The sequence below is a fragment of the Anguilla anguilla genome, chromosome 7, assembly GCF_013347855.1.
Source record: "Anguilla anguilla isolate fAngAng1 chromosome 7, fAngAng1.pri, whole genome shotgun sequence".
NCBI lineage: Eukaryota > Metazoa > Chordata > Actinopteri > Anguilliformes > Anguillidae > Anguilla > Anguilla anguilla.
In genome coordinates this window covers 21753194-21770108 of record NC_049207.1, presented here as the reverse complement: position 1 = coordinate 21770108, position 16915 = coordinate 21753194, and the positions used below count along the sequence as shown (strand labels likewise).

The window sequence follows — 16915 nt, the reverse complement described above, 5'->3', positions numbered from 1 at the left end:
ATTAAGAATTTCGTCGGCTACGACTAAAATGAATTCGGTTTTTTAGAAGACAGCCGATAGGGTGTTTCTCTCTTTGCCCTCCTCTTCGTATTGCCATCACGTGGTGGACAAGTACAGCCAATCTGTAAAATGTGTAGACCACCCTGGCCCCAGAATCTGAATGCGGCTGCAATAGCGTATTATAAATACAGCTTAAAATGCAGCCCTTTCTCCCGGTCGTGAGAACAGCTCAGGTTTACAGTGGTGCATTCGCCTTTTTCTTTTAATAACTGAAAGCATTATTCATTTTTTCTTTCAAGCTTTAAGTATTTCATAGGCCAGTTGCATGCATTGTTCGTCTCCAAAAATGGTTTGCGAGACTAAAATAGTTGCGGATGAACATGATACCATACCTGGGACCAAAAAAGATTCGATTATCGTTTCTTCTTCTCAAATGTGGACTTCATCTTCGACATCCCCAAATACTATAGAGGGAAAAGATGTGAGAAAAGAAACAGTATTCATCCGTGAATTTGAACGCTCGGACCGCGCGGAGGTCCGGCGAATCTTTTATGAAGGGATAATGGAACGGATACCCAATACGGCTTTTCGGGGGCTAAAATATCAAACTCAAACGCAATTCCTGTATGCTTTTCTGATACGTAAGTGGGACGTTTTTTAATTCGCAGATGATGTACATTCATAAAATATTTTATTTTAATACTGTTTTGTAAGTGCCCGTTACACAGCCCTTCTGTTTTAAAGGCGTCAGTGCTACTTTAATTGGATTCTTTTAAATGGCGTTCAGTGTATCCCACATGTCGTATGTTGAGCTAATATTTATAAAGCATTAATTAGAAATGTTTTTTTTTTTGAGGAAGTAACTGCATTTTTGCTGTTGAGAAATAAGAATTCACGAGGTAGTTTTTATAAATTGCATATTTAGCGATGTGTATATGTATAATTCGTTGCTCTCTCTTCCTTGTGTACTGGCATGTCGCTCATGTTAAGATTTAACCTTTTACACAAAGGCATGTTTAAATGCATGCTGCTTGCATGTTATGGGGTGGAAACACCACCAGGCCAGTGTATGTGCTCAATGTGCGTGTAGTATGCCGGGTGGACGCATGAATGAATGAATGTTAGGATTGGTCCACGGTGTGCGCGCGCACCAACAGCTAAGTTCACGGTACAGGTCTGTGCACGTTTTTTTCTGCTGCAAGAGAGAAAATGCACTGACCGCGCGCATGCCGACCGTGTTTACTATTCTTGTTGAGGATCAGCATGGTTGCTATTTTATCCCAAGTTTAATTATGTGTCATAAAGTCTCGTGCATTTAGCTGTGGCCGTAATTACTGTTTTTTTCTGGTTATGGCTATAGGTTTACTGTCTTGCGTTTTTAATGTGCACCAAACGCAGCGCACCCACCATTTCATGGAAACAACTAGTCTACAAATTACAAGCTTATTCATTTATATTTTAATTCTACCCTATCATTTAAAAAGAGCAATGTATACGATACGCATTCAGTGTGTATGTGACGCGGTAAGTGATCTGGAAATCGGAGTGTATGAACACCTACTGCACCACAGTTTCATACTCCAGTCTTCTTTCGTTTCAGGTATAAACATTCGCTTGTCCTATATAAAATGCATATGTATACGTGTGTACTTAAACGCGCCCCCAACTTTGTTGACAGGAAACATGCCACATGGTGGTGGAGTAAAAGCATCTTGCATGGGACCGGCAACAGAAAATCATAAAAAATGCATCGTTGCGCAGCTTTCTTGGGATGTAGTGGTCCATACGGGCGCCCCCATGTGGCAATGTTTTTGAATAACCACCACAGATACATTAAACGACGCAAGTTTTGCTGTGTGCGCAAAATGAAATATCCATATGAAAGTAGATTTTTGCCTATAGGGAATTACAATTCAGACAGAACGTTACGTAGAATGATAGAAACGCACTTATTTTTTAAGACTTTTTTTGGTTCAGTAGTCTATTGTATTAACTGTGCTATGTATGGTAATATTGCACATAAGTCTTTTTTTATAGGTTCAGTGATTATTAATTTTGAAATGTGTTTTTGTGTGTACACTGGGTTAATTCCGCCGAAATCAACATTTGATTCTCTTTTCTGACAGGTATCGTTTATTTTTCTCCCTTATCTCCATAGTAATGTGCTTTGTTGTGACCAAATCCCTCGCGCTGACCTGCTGCGCGCCATTCATTCTCATGGGCGCGCGGTACTACTTCAGTAGGAAAGTTATCCTCGGCTATCTCGATCACGCACTGCAAACGGACATGGCTGACATTGAAGAGTATTACATGAAACCCGCAGGTAAGGAGGTGCACATGTTCAAAAAGCATGCTGTAATGTCAAATGTGTATTTTCTTGTCTAAATGACTGTGTGTTGGTCTTCACTATATTCTGATACATTGATAAGTGGTTATGTTCATCGAAAGAAATGTTATACAATGTCTACATTTGTAACAATGTTTAAATATTAATGTTTATGAACATGTTATGAATACATCCTTTAAAAATACTGCAAATGTGTTACAATAACTCACATGCAGTAAAATGGCTTCAACTAACAGAGTACATACGAGTTCAGTTGGGACCATATGTAATGTACTCTGTAAGAGTTGATTTAACACTGAACAATTTACTGTGTAGATATTAACACATACGCACTGCACACACAGTCAGGCGTAGGCACCATTCCTTATTGTGAAGCAGCAGATAAAAAAAGAAGCAGTTCATAGGTACAATGTGCACAGAACTTTTCAGGCAACATTAACGGTCAGGCCAAAATGAACAAATGCATTCACGGTGTGATGCAGCCTGCACATTAAATATGCACCACAGCTTGCGCTGTTCCTAATTGGTGAGGGCACGTGGGCTATTGATTGCAGGGAGGAAATTGCTGTCGTGCACTCTCCTGGGCAGTGCACGTCAGCAGAGTTCAGAGTTGATTTCCTGAGGGTTTCTGACTCTCACAGAACCCATCGCTCAACTTCAATCACCGTGGACAGGGGCTTAGACGTGCTGGAGCTGTTTAAAAAGCACAGCTTCCAACGGCTCCAATGACAAAGCAAAAACTGAATTGCTTTTGTTCAAAGTGTGGGGGCTGGTCAGTGATGATTAAACCCTGTAATTGCACCGAGAAAGAGATTTTTTTTTGTTCCATCAATGTAAAAACAAAAATGTAAGAACTCCGCTCGACTGGAATATGATGGCGTTTGTGTTAGTGCCCAGTCCAGGGAAATGACGGTCCAGAAATTGATTCTTAGCAACAGCAGGTACTGATGACAAAACTTCCTCCACCGTACCCCCCCAAACACCCACTTGAGGCAGTAGAAACACTACCTGTATAACTACAATTTAAGGAATCTGCTGCTCTAAATGCAGTCTGACTCCAAAATCACACAAGTCATATGAACATGTGATGCACAGACAAAAGTGAGCTGTGGTGAGTGAAGAACAACATCCAAGGCATAAATCAGGATTGCCTCTGTGTGTGTGTGTTGTGTGTGTGGGTGTATGTATGGGTGTGCATGCATGTGTGTGTGTGCGTGTGTGCATGTATGTATGCATGTTTGTGAATGTGTGTATGTATGCGTATATATGTGAGGGTGTGTGCACAGTAAAATGTCCAGTGTTAGCACTAACAGAGTACATATTAGTTCAATAGGGACCATATGTACTCTGTAAGAGTCAATTTAATACCGGACATTTCACTGTGCGTATGCGTATGTATGGGAGTTTGTGTACATATGACTGCATGGGTTAGCGTATGTATGCGTGTGTGTGTGTGTGTGTGTGTGTACGTGTGTGTGCACGGACACGTTTGTGTGCCTCACTGTATGTGTGTGTGTCTCTGTGTGTGTGTGCGCAAGTGAGCATATGTGTTTCGCAAGCCCGGGGCTACAACAGATTCTTCTCCCAGCTAGCGGCCCAGTCACAAGGTGCTAACAGCATTAGCGGGAGCAGCCAGGTAGTTCTGCGTCTAAATGGCCTGTCAGGGCATTGCGCATGCTATTTGGGGGAGGGGGGGGGGGGCTGATCAATGCCATTACCTCCTTTGTGTGCACACAGTGGTCAGGCACAAAGGGCAGCAGTCCTCTCTAACCAGCCGTGGGGACAGAACAGGTGATCCAGTGATAGGCAGGCAAGGGTGGAAGGGCAGTGTGGTCAATGGCGTAGAGTGCCGGTCCTTAGACAGACAGACAGACAGACACATACACACGCACACACAGACACATTCAGTTATTCCTCAGTTTTTTACCTGATTGATTTCAGAACTAAAATGACACATTTCTGTCTACAACTGTGCAGGTGTTATCAGTGTTAACTAAAAGAATCTGTTAAAAGAGGGACATTTTAAAAAGGCAGAAGCTTGTCCCGTTTTTAGGTGCACATATATATCACATTACCCATTTACTGGGGGGGGAGGGGGCTTTTAACAGGGGCTAATGCCCTGACCGAGGAGTACAGTGGTCCAGCTCGTTACGCGGTTCTGAAACAGGAGGGCCGGTGTTGCTCTGTTGCTCTCTCCCCTCTGATCCACGTGGCTGCCGGCGCGTCGGCTACCACCGTTTTGCCGCGGCACACCCACTGGGGCTCCTCCTGCCTCTGAAATCAGTCCGAGAAAATTGCTTTGAAGTCACCTGCGGGAGCTGCTCTGGGAACGGTCGCCTCTGTCATAGGCTGCGGCTGCTTATTTTAGTAGCACTATAAGAAAAAAAAAGGTTGCAGTTGTGACTGTTGGTTAGCCTTGCAGGCTGAGTAAAGAAAGGGGTTGTTGCAGTGCTTGGTTTATGACTGGCGGTGGCGGGGGGGGGGGGGGGGGGGCGGGGGAGCATTAAGACAGACCAGCTCATCGCCCGAGGGGATTATTTTCTCATTGGCCGCAGAGGCTCCCGATCAGCTGTCTACCCAAATGTATGGATTTCCTCTCAGCACCTTTTGAATGTGTCTTCCTGGAAAGCTGGGTTATTTTGTTACTTTGGGAAGCCAGTCAGTAAGGGATGGGTTAATGAATGGGTGGATCTGGTACCATGCGCTGTCAATCATTTGATCTGTACGAACCAATTAAAAATATCTTCATTGCTGCAGAAATGACAGCTCCGCCCACTTTTGGAGGTTGTGAAGACTCTCTCTTCCTTTGGTAGGAGCTAGTCCGTTTTCTGCTAGGAGAGGTGCTAGTTTGTGGACCTTTATCCTGTGCGAGCACTCAATGTAGCATTGCAAAATTGCCACTTCATGTCCGCCACGGTCTGCTTTAACCATAAAAGCGTTTCCGCAATGGCAATCCTTCAAAGTTACGTCCCAATATGTTTCGCGGACCCATTACTGTCATCGTGTCAGACTAAATATAGAGGAAAGAGTTGAATGGATTTGATTGGGGGCGATCTGGTTCAGTTCCACTGTGTGGCAGTTGGTATAGGAAACCTGTGCATCTTTTTGCCAGCAAAAGTGGATTGAAGAGTGGGCTTTGTAATTTTAAAAAAAAAAACATTTTTCTTTTGAACAGGGAGGTCATTTTTGGTTTGTAGCAGTCAGAGGTATGGCTCTTTGGGGCGGGGCCAGGATGACGGGGCGGCGGGGGAAGGCTTACGGAACCTTTCCGGCCCTTTCTGTGACAAGCTGTTAATCACGGGGGTGGGTGGGGGGGGTCCCAGGGGGTAAAGGGGGCGGGGAAGAGGCTGTCAATGGAAAATAAGCCCAAACTAGAAAGTTGCCCGTACAATCCCCCCTTCCCCTTCCCCCTCCCCCCGTCATCATGGCTTCAGGATGCTCTCGGCCTCAGTATCTCTGCTGGACCAAAAAGAGGGTGCCATATGCAACACTGATAAAAAATTTAAACGTGTTCCAGCTAAATATACCCCCCAAAAAAACCAACAGATAGTGCTACCGCCAAGTAAGTTAACAGACTTGTCAATTTATTCAGCTGGCAGACAGAAGCTGCTGCAGTTTCCGAACCAAGTACAATATGTACGTATCTGTTTAACAAGGGGCCAGAAAAACAGTGGAGCAAAAAAACATACTCCTTTCGGTACTCTGGTGGTTTAGTTTCCGGCATCAGAAAGGAGGAAAATAAGACGGGCATGGTGGCTTTCGCTAAAGCTGAGGGACAGAGAGAGAGGCACGGTGGTGAATAATGCATTACTGCATCTCCGCTGCAATGCATCCGTGACGGACCTAAGGAGCAGACGGCAGCATCGGGGAGGGGCGGGGGGAGGGGGAGGCGGGTGATAAATACTCCACTTCCTGCTCAGGTATTGGACAGAGGAGAAAAAAAGAGGAGAGAAATGGGGGTGGGGTGGTGGTGTGTGTGCGTATGTGTGTGCGTGCATGCGTGTGTGTGTGTGTTTGTGTGTGCGCATGTGTGGGGGAGGAGGCTCCTAGAGGATTTACCCCATTTGTCAGGGTGTGGTGACAGGGAGTGTGCGTGTGTGTGTGTGTGTGTGTGTGTGTGGAGGGGGGTGGGGATGCTGATGTGGGGGACATAAGAAGGAGATCCATACTCCCAGCATGCTCTCTGATCCCGAGGGACACACTACAGATAAAGTGCCGAGGGGTAGAAGGAAGGCTCTGCAGAGGTCCGCATCAGATCACATATCACGAATCACACAGAAAATGTCAATCTTAACAGCAAATCTGAAATACTACTATAATACAGCACAACACCAGTTACAATATTAACACAGACGTCAATCTGTCTGATTAGTCCTTAATCAATGTTACGCATTCGGAATTAGCCAGACTTGCACTCCAACCTCTCACCATTAAGTAATGTTTTTTTTTTTTTTTGCTCGCTTTCTAAAAGGTTTTCTCATTGTAGCTCACGCAAGCCTTGAAATCAAACATCAAATTACATTCGCAGGGTGCCCAATTATGTGCCACCGATGCACGTCTCATTATAACTTGATCTTATTCTTTTTCGTGGCACATGCAAAGAAGCAGCACATCATACGCGATGCAGTCCCTTTGATGGGGATGCCTCCTTTGTGTCTGTGAAATCACACGCACTCAAACGCCATCTAAGGGAAATCTCAGGCCTGGGAACAAAAGGACGAATGAAAACATAATTATAGATTCTGAAGTATGAAGAAAATATTTTTTTTCGAAATTAATAGCATTTGACAAATCCCCCAAAACCCGCCCTCCTCTTTATTCTTGATTGACAGGTTAGATGCAGGTGCACACTCTTTAGTTGTAGAACTCTTGCAATTGTAGAATGTAGAATGAATGCGAAATGTAGAATTCATTTGTGCATACAGAGCTACAAGCATCGCTTTCCTTCACTTCCCTTGGCTGACTAGAAATTGAGGGACATTATCTGCTTTGGTACTAGCTTTGTTAATCTGTGAGACCCTCCCCTTTACAGTCCAATCTAGAGCACAAATCACATTGTCTAGAGCACTGACTGTCTAGAGCACAAATGGCATCGCCCCCAGTCTAGAGCACAAATTGCATTGACCCCAATCTACAGCACACATCGCATCGCCTCCACAGTTAGCCTCACAGTAAATGTGAAAGCAGTACTTCCTTGTTGTTTTCCAGTTTGTATTCATGAAGATAAGTTCAGGTTCACATTGATCTGTATTAGGTACTAGTATTCACGTCAGTCTTTTGCCTTTTGTTGTAGTTTTATTTCTCTTCTTGTTTTTTATATGTTAGAGCTTCTGCCCCCTCTGGCCAAAGACGGTATGAGCAGTTCCCATCCTGCTCCCTGGGAGGACTGAAGAGAGATGAGTGTCCTCTGATCTCATCATCTAACCAGCTCCTCTCGTTCTCCAAATCTGACTCTTAACCAGCAGATCCCTTCTTCTCCGAGCTCCTGCTCCGCGGGGGAGAAAGATGGGGCTCAGTCTGGGCGGAGTCAGCAGTTTGGGCGGTGTCAGCACCCCTTCCTTGCCCGTCGCGGGGAAGAGACACGCGACTCCAGACTTGAGCCCAGATCCCAGGACCGCGCTCCCGTACCCTCTCACCCACCCCCTTTCGGGGGCCCCCACCCTCCCGAACCAGGACAGTGCGGTGCTTGTTCCTCCCCGCGCCCCTCTACGCAGCCCAGTCTTCCCCCTGGACACGCGACTAGCCTCACTTTACCCGTCTCACCCAGGTGAGGGGACGGGAATGCCGTTCTGTTCTGCCGTCTCTGCCGCGCCCAGTCGACAGGCGCCGCCCTGCTAGCGACTTCTCTGTGTTTAGCCGTTGCCAGCAACATCATTAATTTTAAACTCCTAATTTGTAAAAAACGTGAAGATTAAGAGCGCAGGGCTAGACCTCGCCACACATAGCAGGACAGCAGCGCAGCATCAAAGCAGATCACTGAGGCCTCGCTCAGCTTACCTGTTGACGAGGCTAAGAACGGACTCATTAGAGAAAGGGCACGCAGGTCGGCCATCTTACTGCGGTTCAGAGGAGAAGGAAGGCAGATCAAAAGCTTGATTTATCGGGAAAAGCAAAAACAGTAAAGGTCTTTTATGCCACACGTTCATAACTAGTCAGTACCCACTAGTTAATTAAGTTTACAATTGGCTCTTGTCTGTGAATTGGGGGGGAAAAGCGTACATTTTTTCATACTTTGGCTCATATTTTGCAGAAAATACAGAATCATTTGTCAAATTTGAAGACCTCTAAAGCTGGGAGTGCATGTTTAAAACATTTGATTCTGAAAGCTTTGAACAAAGGGCTCAATTGGTGGTTCACGATGATAATTACTGTACAAAGAGTACAGTATAACCCTGTATTTGTACAGTATTTACAGTCCAGGGTATTTAATTCAGCATAGATCATTTTATACATGGACATCTAGGGAAATAAAACATGAAAGCAGATGTTTTGTGCTGTATAATGTAGTTTGAGACTGTAATGTCAGCAGTGTGGAGTTGTGGCTAGGGAACTCATCTTAAAACCACAGGTTCGATTACATTTAGGTCAAATAATTACCCCATGCAAGCAGATTAAGGCCCCTGGTGGAGCCAAGGGTGTCCTCGTAATATTAGCTTCTTGTTCCTTATTCTTTGTGCTTACAGAGATTACCTTAAAATGCATATTAAGTTCGACATATAGCCAACCTTTAGAGGTCTACTGTGGCCAACATTAAGAGCACTCTTAATACTACCAGCTTTATCAGTGTATTTTCTCGAGGAGAAACACAGTGGGTTTGCCTTACAGCTGTGATGCAGCCCATTCAAGACAGTGAAATGATGTTTGGCATGAAGGCAGCATTCACTGTAGGCCTTGTTACAGGCATGTACACATTCCACAGAGACCGAGCAGCACATAGTGAAACAGAATGATCCAGGGCGTGTCTACCACTGTTACAAATGTAGCCATTGCAGCTGTTACAGTTAACAACATTTCTCATTGTAAAACTTGATTTGCTGGAATGTTCGATGAACATGGCTCACTGTTAATGTGTCTGTTATATATGTGTGTCTGTGTTTGGGTGTCACTAATTGTTTTTAAACTCTCAGTTATGCTGCGAAGTTTGCTAAAATTTGAATCACCTCAGTTGCTTCTTTTTTTCTTGATTTCACCACTGTGGCCATTGTGACGACACATTCCGCTCAGATATTTCCAACAGAACATTTTGTGACACAAAAACAATCCGTGAGAAAATGAATAGTGGCAAAGGTCACTTTCACCTGGTCTACCTACGTAATGGTGACACCTGTCCAAAAATTCCACAGCTCAGGTTGGAAAGGTGATTAGTGAAAGTGTTGCAAACATCACTTAACACTTGTGTATAGAAAATATTGAGCAAGGTTATTTTTCAGTAAAGTTATTTTGACTGTGTCATGACAGAGGACTTCAGGCAAGCAGGAATATAGGGCTCTGGACAGTGGAAAGTTATAGTAGAACAATTATGTCCAGCTCATGGGTGGGAAATTTGGAATTTGGTTGCCTTTTTTGACGGTCTGTAGCTTTTGCTGAGGGGGTTTGTTCCTGGGGGATTGAGAGTGTTGCTGGCTGACTTTGCAGCCATGGTTATGCAAACCTTCAGGGTTCCTTAGGGTCCACAGAAACACCTGTGGTCCTGAGAGCCTGAACTCTTCCCAGTCAGATGGGAGAGAATAGTCAAATACCAGAAAGGATAGTCACCTGCCAGCCACCATGAAGTCACTTTGATGGTCTTGCCTCCTGAGTCAAGACTTTAAAACCCGAATGAGACTCAAAATTTGACCCACTCATCTCTCTGTGGAAACAGGTGACATAAAAAGATAAGGGAAGGCCACACAGGAAAGAGGAAGGAGTGTGGTTAAAAACGGTTAGAAAGCTCGTTAGCAAGCTCAGCGGCACAAGGGCCCAACACTTTAAGCATTGCCTTTGGGAGCATTCGAGCAGCGTATGCACACATTCCATTCCACTCCCCGCTTTATTCGTAGGTTCACATGTTCATGTTTGTGTTGAATTACACAGGGCCGCTGGCGTTGCTGGGGAGTGTTTCTTTTTGGGGGGGTTACCCCTGCTGAGTGCGCGTCTCCCCGCAGGCTCCTGCTTCTGGGTGGCGGTGCTGGACGGCCGGGTGGTGGGCATCGTGGCGGCGCAGGGCAAGGAGGAGGACAACGCGCTGGAGCTGCGGCGCATGTCGGTGGACTCCCGCTTCCGGGGCAAGGGCATCGCCAAGGCGCTGGGCCGCAGGGTGCTGGAGTTCGCCGTGCTCAACAACTACTCGGCCGTGGTCCTGGGCACCACCGCCGTCAAGATGGCCGCCCACAAGCTGTACGAGTCGCTGGGCTTCCGCCGCGTCGGGGGCAGCGAGGACCACCGGCTGCCCGGCATGAGCCACTCGCCGCTGGAGCGGATGTTCTTCCAGATCCGCCACCACCGCTACCGCTTGCAGCTCCGCGAGGAGTAGAGCCGCCGCCCGCGAGCCCAGATCCGCCCCCTCCTCCACCCACTTATTTATTTTTTTAACTATTCCGATTCTTATTACTACTACTATTATTATTATTATTACAATTCATCGTAACCACTAATTCTTTTTATTTATTTATTTCCATTATTATTACTTCTTTTTTTATAGGACCTTTTTTAGTGGATTTTTTCAGATTTGTTCTTTTTTTATTCTTTATCTTTTTATCACCCTTTTAAACTTGTATCTCTCCCCTTTATCAAAAGAACAAAAAAAAAACACAAAACAAAAAAAAAAACATATTTTTTCATCATCTTCATCTTCCTTCATCTGATAACATCCTTACCCCCAACCACCCCCCCCCCCCACCTCTCTACCCAAACTATATCACCAACCAAATGGACCCCCCCCTTGCTCATATTATGTGATGGTATATATTTTTTCAGAAACCAACTGCCCACCCTCCTCTACCTTAGCCTCTGTTCCATGCAGCCCCTCCCACCTCTTTTGGCCCTGCCCCCATCTTCAGAATAACAAGCTGGGATGCGCAGGAAGAGGAAGGTGGCCCTGTTGGAGTGGGCTGGGCGTGCTGGGGCGGGACGAGGTGGCACGATGCGGGGCAAAGGGCTGTTATTCCGGGAGGACGTCGCCAGCGTGGCTCGCCCCTCCTCTCTCACTCCGGCTCCCTCTCCATTGTCTCACATGCGTTCGTCTCATCAGGACGGGAAATGGCGGGCGCTCGCTGATGAGTCGGCCTTATTCTGTTTGTGTTTCCTTTGATTTTTGAGCCGTCTACCCACTATCTACAACTTAAGCACAGCTGCTTTCCATGTCCCTGGTAAATGAAGAGCGGGGGGGGGAGTATTTTGAACCCTGAGCACAATGATTACCGTTGTGCAGTTCCATCTCTTCTCCCTCCTCCTCCAAGCTTTCTGACACCTTTGGCCCCTCCCTAACACCGCCCCCCTCCCCTCTCCTTTGGTGATTGGTTTGATGATGTTTCTCTCTCTCTCTCTCTCTCTCTCTCTTTCTCTCTGTCTGTCATGGACTCCTGGTGGGAGTGGGCTGGGCTCCTAGTGGGAATGGGTGGGGCTTCTGGTGGTGGGAATGGGTGGGGCACCCGGTGGGAGTGGGTGGGGCTTCTGCATGGAGGGAAAATGGGCAGCTTCTCTTCCACAACAGCACGCAGTTATACTACAAGATATACAGACACAAGTGTGTGTGTGTGTGTGTGTGTGTGTTTGTGTGTGTCTACGCATTCACACGTATGTGCATGGTGCATACAAGTGTGTGTACAAGCGTGTCTGAGTATTCATGTGTGTGTTTGTGTGAATGACGCAAAGTACGATGCAAGAAACATTCTAAATTCAAGACTGTAGTTTAAATTTCCCATCAGAGAGAATATTGTGCGATCCTCTCATTGTTATCAATATTAATATTGTACTTATTATACTTATTTATTTTATTTGAAATATATTTTATGTACGTGTGTACATGTATATATCAATATATGCTTATACACACATATGCATACGGAATTTATGAATTGAACTTTTCTTAATGAAATTTAATTGAATGGAAAAATAATTTTTAAATTGAGAATTATAATGAATCGAGATTAGTACTGGGATTTTAATGTCACTTTCATATTTGAGAAAAAAAACACCTACAGAGAAGCACCTCTATACTGTAGTGTTTTAATGACTCTTTAAAAATGAGCTTACATTAATAAATTCTCCCTGTAATTAGGACTGTACATTGTTAGCAATATTTGTGGCAAAAATATTATTGGGCACAAAGTTGTGAAAAATTGGATATAAGCTAAATGGAAATATATATAGGCTATATATCTACACATCTATATATCTCTATATATGTATGTGTATACTATATGAATATATACATATGATACACCTTAAAAATTTCCAACTTCTCTCCATCTCCATTCTTCTATCCATAAGCCAGCAAAGGGAGAGTTTAACGCAATGAGCCGAATTTGTTACATACTTGTAAAAAGTAAGAATAAAAATGTTAAAAAAAGATACATAGATAAAAAATTAAGGAAAAAAAAAACATCTCCAATTTTTCTTGTCTTGTCTCTCGCCCTCCCATGAATATGACTGCAGTCCTGAGCCCACCCTCTCTGCATGTGCCACACAGTCTTGCTGTGCTGCTCTTTTAATGTTCATTTGAGCTTGTACCCTGTGATGTCATCGCAGCAGTGTTGGGCCGCGCCCGCGGTCACGGCAACCTGTGTTACGGGCGTTCAGTAAACCAGACCTGGAGCATGTAAGAAAGTGCGCTGTAGTGTGTGAGCCAGGATGGAGCCTTGCTGTAGATATCTAATCTCTGGGGAGAGGGATACACTGAGACAGAGGGAGTGACAAAGAACACACTGCGGAGGGCCCTGCCCCTCTCACAAGCCCCACCCACTGCCTTGATGACATCACAGTGGGAACTGTAGAATGCAAAAGCAATGCAATGCAAATTTGGCATGCCTCTGTACCTGGTGTGTGCGTACAGCACCCTGCCCTGTAAAAGAAGTAAAATAACTACAAGAAAAAAAAATAGAAAATAAGCTTATCTTTAGCTTAAAATATAACAATGTGTGTTTATTTGTGCAAAGGAATTACTGTTTTGCATGAATCGTGTCTTTGAAGGAAACTAATAGGAAAAAAGATGTATCACATGGCAAGTCTAAACTAACAGTGGAATTGTACTTTACTTGTTTTTATTTTAAGTTTAATTAGTACTTGGTAACTTTGGTTTTCGTAATGCAACCAATGGGGATTGTTCAAACAAAGTGCAAACTGAAAAGTCCTTGAAATCAACATTTTCTCTCAGACTGTGCACCTTCTTGTATATACAGTAGCTCATAATCCACATTTAATCCGTATTTTGGCTTTTCCCAAAGAGGGAAAAAATGTAACAACAGTCATACAAAAAAGAAAAACAATTCTATATTATATTTTGTGGGTTTTCCTCTTTACATTTTGTTTGAACCCCCTTCACCCCTGACCAGCCATGTGAGGTGAAAAATGGAGGGTACGGTAGAAAGCCAAGCTTGTCCAAAAATGTTAACTGAACACATGCTAATTAAGTACCCACACCCCTCCTTATTTGATCAGAAAGAACCAGAGCTTGTGGGTATGTTTCAGTCAGAGTAGATTCAGACGTCACCCCAGAAAATGAAGGTAAACCACCCTTTGCCAAAATTCGGAAGATTGTTCACAAAGTTCTTACATGGCCTACAGTCGCTGTTATTCTGGCTTTGACAGTGAGCATTGCGTATGAAGCTGTAGATTCCAACAGCCACAGAGATTTTTCAATTCTGTGATCCAGGTACATTAAATGTAGTTATTAATGAAGGTAATTATACTTCTTCATTGAGGATAATGGTGATGGTAAAATGGCTGTCAAAAAATGCTGTCACGAATGGAATTTTTTTCGTTGTGGAAATAAGAGGACATTTCCTCTCTTTTTGCCAGCGAAAGTTCTCTCTCATTTAAGTTGTTTTAAGCACCGCCTCACTTCATTTTATTGGTGATGAACATTAAAGACTTGAATGTACAGGGCATAGACAGACTTCATTGATTGTTCTGTTGTTAAACAGAGGAAGACAGTAGTTGCACTTAACTGCATTTGCTCATGTTGAGAGGCAAAAAAAAATATTACATTGATCCCACTGAAAAGGTGCGACTGCAATTCAAAAAAAGACAAGGAAAGCATTCCAAGCACAGGGGAAGACGATTCACCATTTGCCTGAAAACCAGATAGCAGAATAGACTGCTAAAACATCTTAGAGAGGATGTTAGAATTAGATTTCAGACAGCAATGCAGACAGATCTTGAGATCCATAATACTGATCCTGCATTTATTGAACATTTTTTGAACATCAAAGCTTCATGATTTGTATTTCTTATCATCAGCCTACCTTTCACTTAGCAGTCAGACACCAGTGAGCGGATATTGTCGTCTGCGCTTTCATTCATAAATATGGTGTTGGGGAACCAGTTCATAGCACATTGACCCAGGAAGCACATTGATAAATGCAAAACGTTCAGTTTTTCCCAGTCAAAATGTACACATATCAATTCAGAACACAGACACAAATCTAGATGCACAAATGACCTCTACTAACCAGTATTTCCAGTTAGATCTGTGCAACTGTGAAGCCACAGAGCTTGAATGTAAAATGGCAAGTAGTAATGTAAAAGAGATCTGTGAGATATCACACAAAAAAGGACTTCCCGAGGAGCTTTTCATGAACTGCCTTGACTACAAATAGAGGTCACTTCGCCGTGCCTGCTTCAATTGCTGGATCCCGAAATGGACTGACGTGTAAAAGTGGAATGTTCTTTGTGATGGTCAGAGCTTTGCAGGATGTTGCATCTCTGTTACTGGGGGGATAGTTTGGGAGGGGGGTTGACGAGGGCCAATGGGCTGTCTGAAACCCTGCCAAATGGGAGGGGTTAACCCCCCTCCCTATTCCAATGTGTCTTATTCCTCAGGCTGTGCTGTTTGAATGTCAGTCAACTAGAAGCTACACTGTGGTGATCAGGGGGCAAAGATAATGACCATTTTACAGACAATCTCTCCTAAGAAGGAGACTGTCCAGGATATATATCAACCAGGAAAGAGCTGCTCTGTACTGTTTGGCCCAACAGATGCATCAGTGCACCTGTGCTAATGATTGGTTTGGCCTCCTGTGTGAATGGTCCCTTGTTTGAAAAGAAATATGGGCGTGTGTGGGGCTTCCATACTGTGACTGTAGAACAGGGGTGCACAGCTCCTTTCCTTTCCAGTGTGTGCAGGGTGCAGCTGTAGCTCATGACTTGTGATTGGGGCTAATTAATCGAGAGCATACTGTAAGTTGGCATGAAATCCCAAAACATACCGACCCCTGGGGCAACTTCAGCAACAGCTCTGATCAGACAGCTGTGTGTTTACACTGAACAGATCCTGTGTGACCCACGTGTGGATTTGTCTCTCTTTCCGTTTTTAAATGATTATTTAAACGCAAGGGATTGCCGGTTCTGTCATTGTGTTTGCGAGTTCCCAGGGAGGCCATCGGAACCACGACCCTTCTCTGAATGGCAGTTACGGTCAGATGCAACTTGACGGCCGCGAAGGGCTCGGGGGTGGAGCACAGGCCTGTCAATCAGCGCTCGCCTCGCCCCTCCGTCTGAGATGCGGATCGTCTCCCACTTCATCAGGGAAGTGATAAAGTGGGGTCGGGGGGGGGGGGGGGGGGCTGTGCTGCTGTTTCTCAGGCACCAGATCAGTGACTCACATCGATTAATTTATGAAAGCGGTGGCGGTAGCCGATTGCGAGCGATGTCTGCACTCGGGCCTGTGGTAGAATTAGAAATGCTGAAGTGCTTTTTAAAACACTGAACTGAGCTCAGAGAACGGTTGGGAACTGATGTGCCTCCCGGGTGGGGTCAGTGAGGGGTCTTGGAGTGATCGGAGGGGGGAAACTATATTCACCGTGTGCTTTCTAAACCATTATCCAGTAACTGTTTTCTATCAATAAAAAAAAATGTTTTAAAAAAAAATAAATATATATATATACACAAATCCCAAGAAATGCAACCATTTTCCTCCGTGTTAATTCTAAATACAAATGAAACAATGCTTTCAAAATGCAGCTGAGGGTTCTTTTTACAAAGCAAACCGCCGTCTTTCATTTTGAGTGACTGTGTGTATATACTGAAATCCAGTGCTGTTAAAAAACAAACAAAAAAAAACCGCGGATTTCTGAATGGTACCTGCCTTAGGAAGATGGCTGCCACAGGAAGGTTCCACCCGTAGAGGACATGGGGGTGAAGGGAGAGCATCTCTGATCGTGGTTCACTTAACACCCCCCCCATCATGACAGCCTGGTGTCTCCCTTATTCTTGTGGCCAAGGACACTTCTGTCTGCAACTGCAGGTGCCAAGAGAGCAAAAGCACTTGTAGCACAACGGCATCATTGCGTTTAAAAAAAAAAAAACGATTTTGCTTCTACTGTATGTACCTTATGCATATGTACAATACAGCATATATATACAAATATA

General features: G+C 44.5%; 1 protein-coding gene across 3 annotated transcripts; it reads left to right on the top strand.

Moving 5' to 3' along the window:
* The first annotated feature begins 325 nt into the window (after window positions 1-325).
* nat8l (N-acetyltransferase 8-like) lies at window positions 326-16915 on the top strand. Of its 3 annotated transcripts, XM_035427206.1 has the most exons (4): window positions 507-641; window positions 2127-2323; window positions 7813-8114; window positions 10492-16915. In XM_035427206.1, the coding sequence occupies exons 3-4, from the start codon at window positions 7853-7855 to the stop codon at window positions 10857-10859; spliced, it is 630 nt and encodes a 209-aa protein (XP_035283097.1). In that variant the 5' UTR covers window positions 507-641; window positions 2127-2323; window positions 7813-7852; the 3' UTR covers window positions 10860-16915. The 3 variants fall into 3 exon arrangements, with proteins under 3 accessions (XP_035283096.1, XP_035283097.1, XP_035283098.1); XM_035427205.1 differs by lacking the exon at window positions 7813-8114 and having other exon boundaries at window positions 326-641; window positions 2159-2323; XM_035427207.1 differs by lacking the exon at window positions 7813-8114.

Excerpts from the sequence above, each read along its gene's own strand:
- nat8l (XM_035427205.1), top strand. The coding sequence starts at position 326 with ATGCATTGTTCGTCTCCAAAAATGGTTTGCGAGACTAAAATAGTTGCG. Across the intron at positions 642-2,158 it reads CCTGTATGCTTTTCTGATAC|TAATGTGCTTTGTTGTGACC; the intron begins GTAAGTGGGACG and ends TTATCTCCATAG. Across the intron at positions 2,324-10,491 it reads GTATTACATGAAACCCGCAG|GCTCCTGCTTCTGGGTGGCG; the intron begins GTAAGGAGGTGC and ends GTCTCCCCGCAG.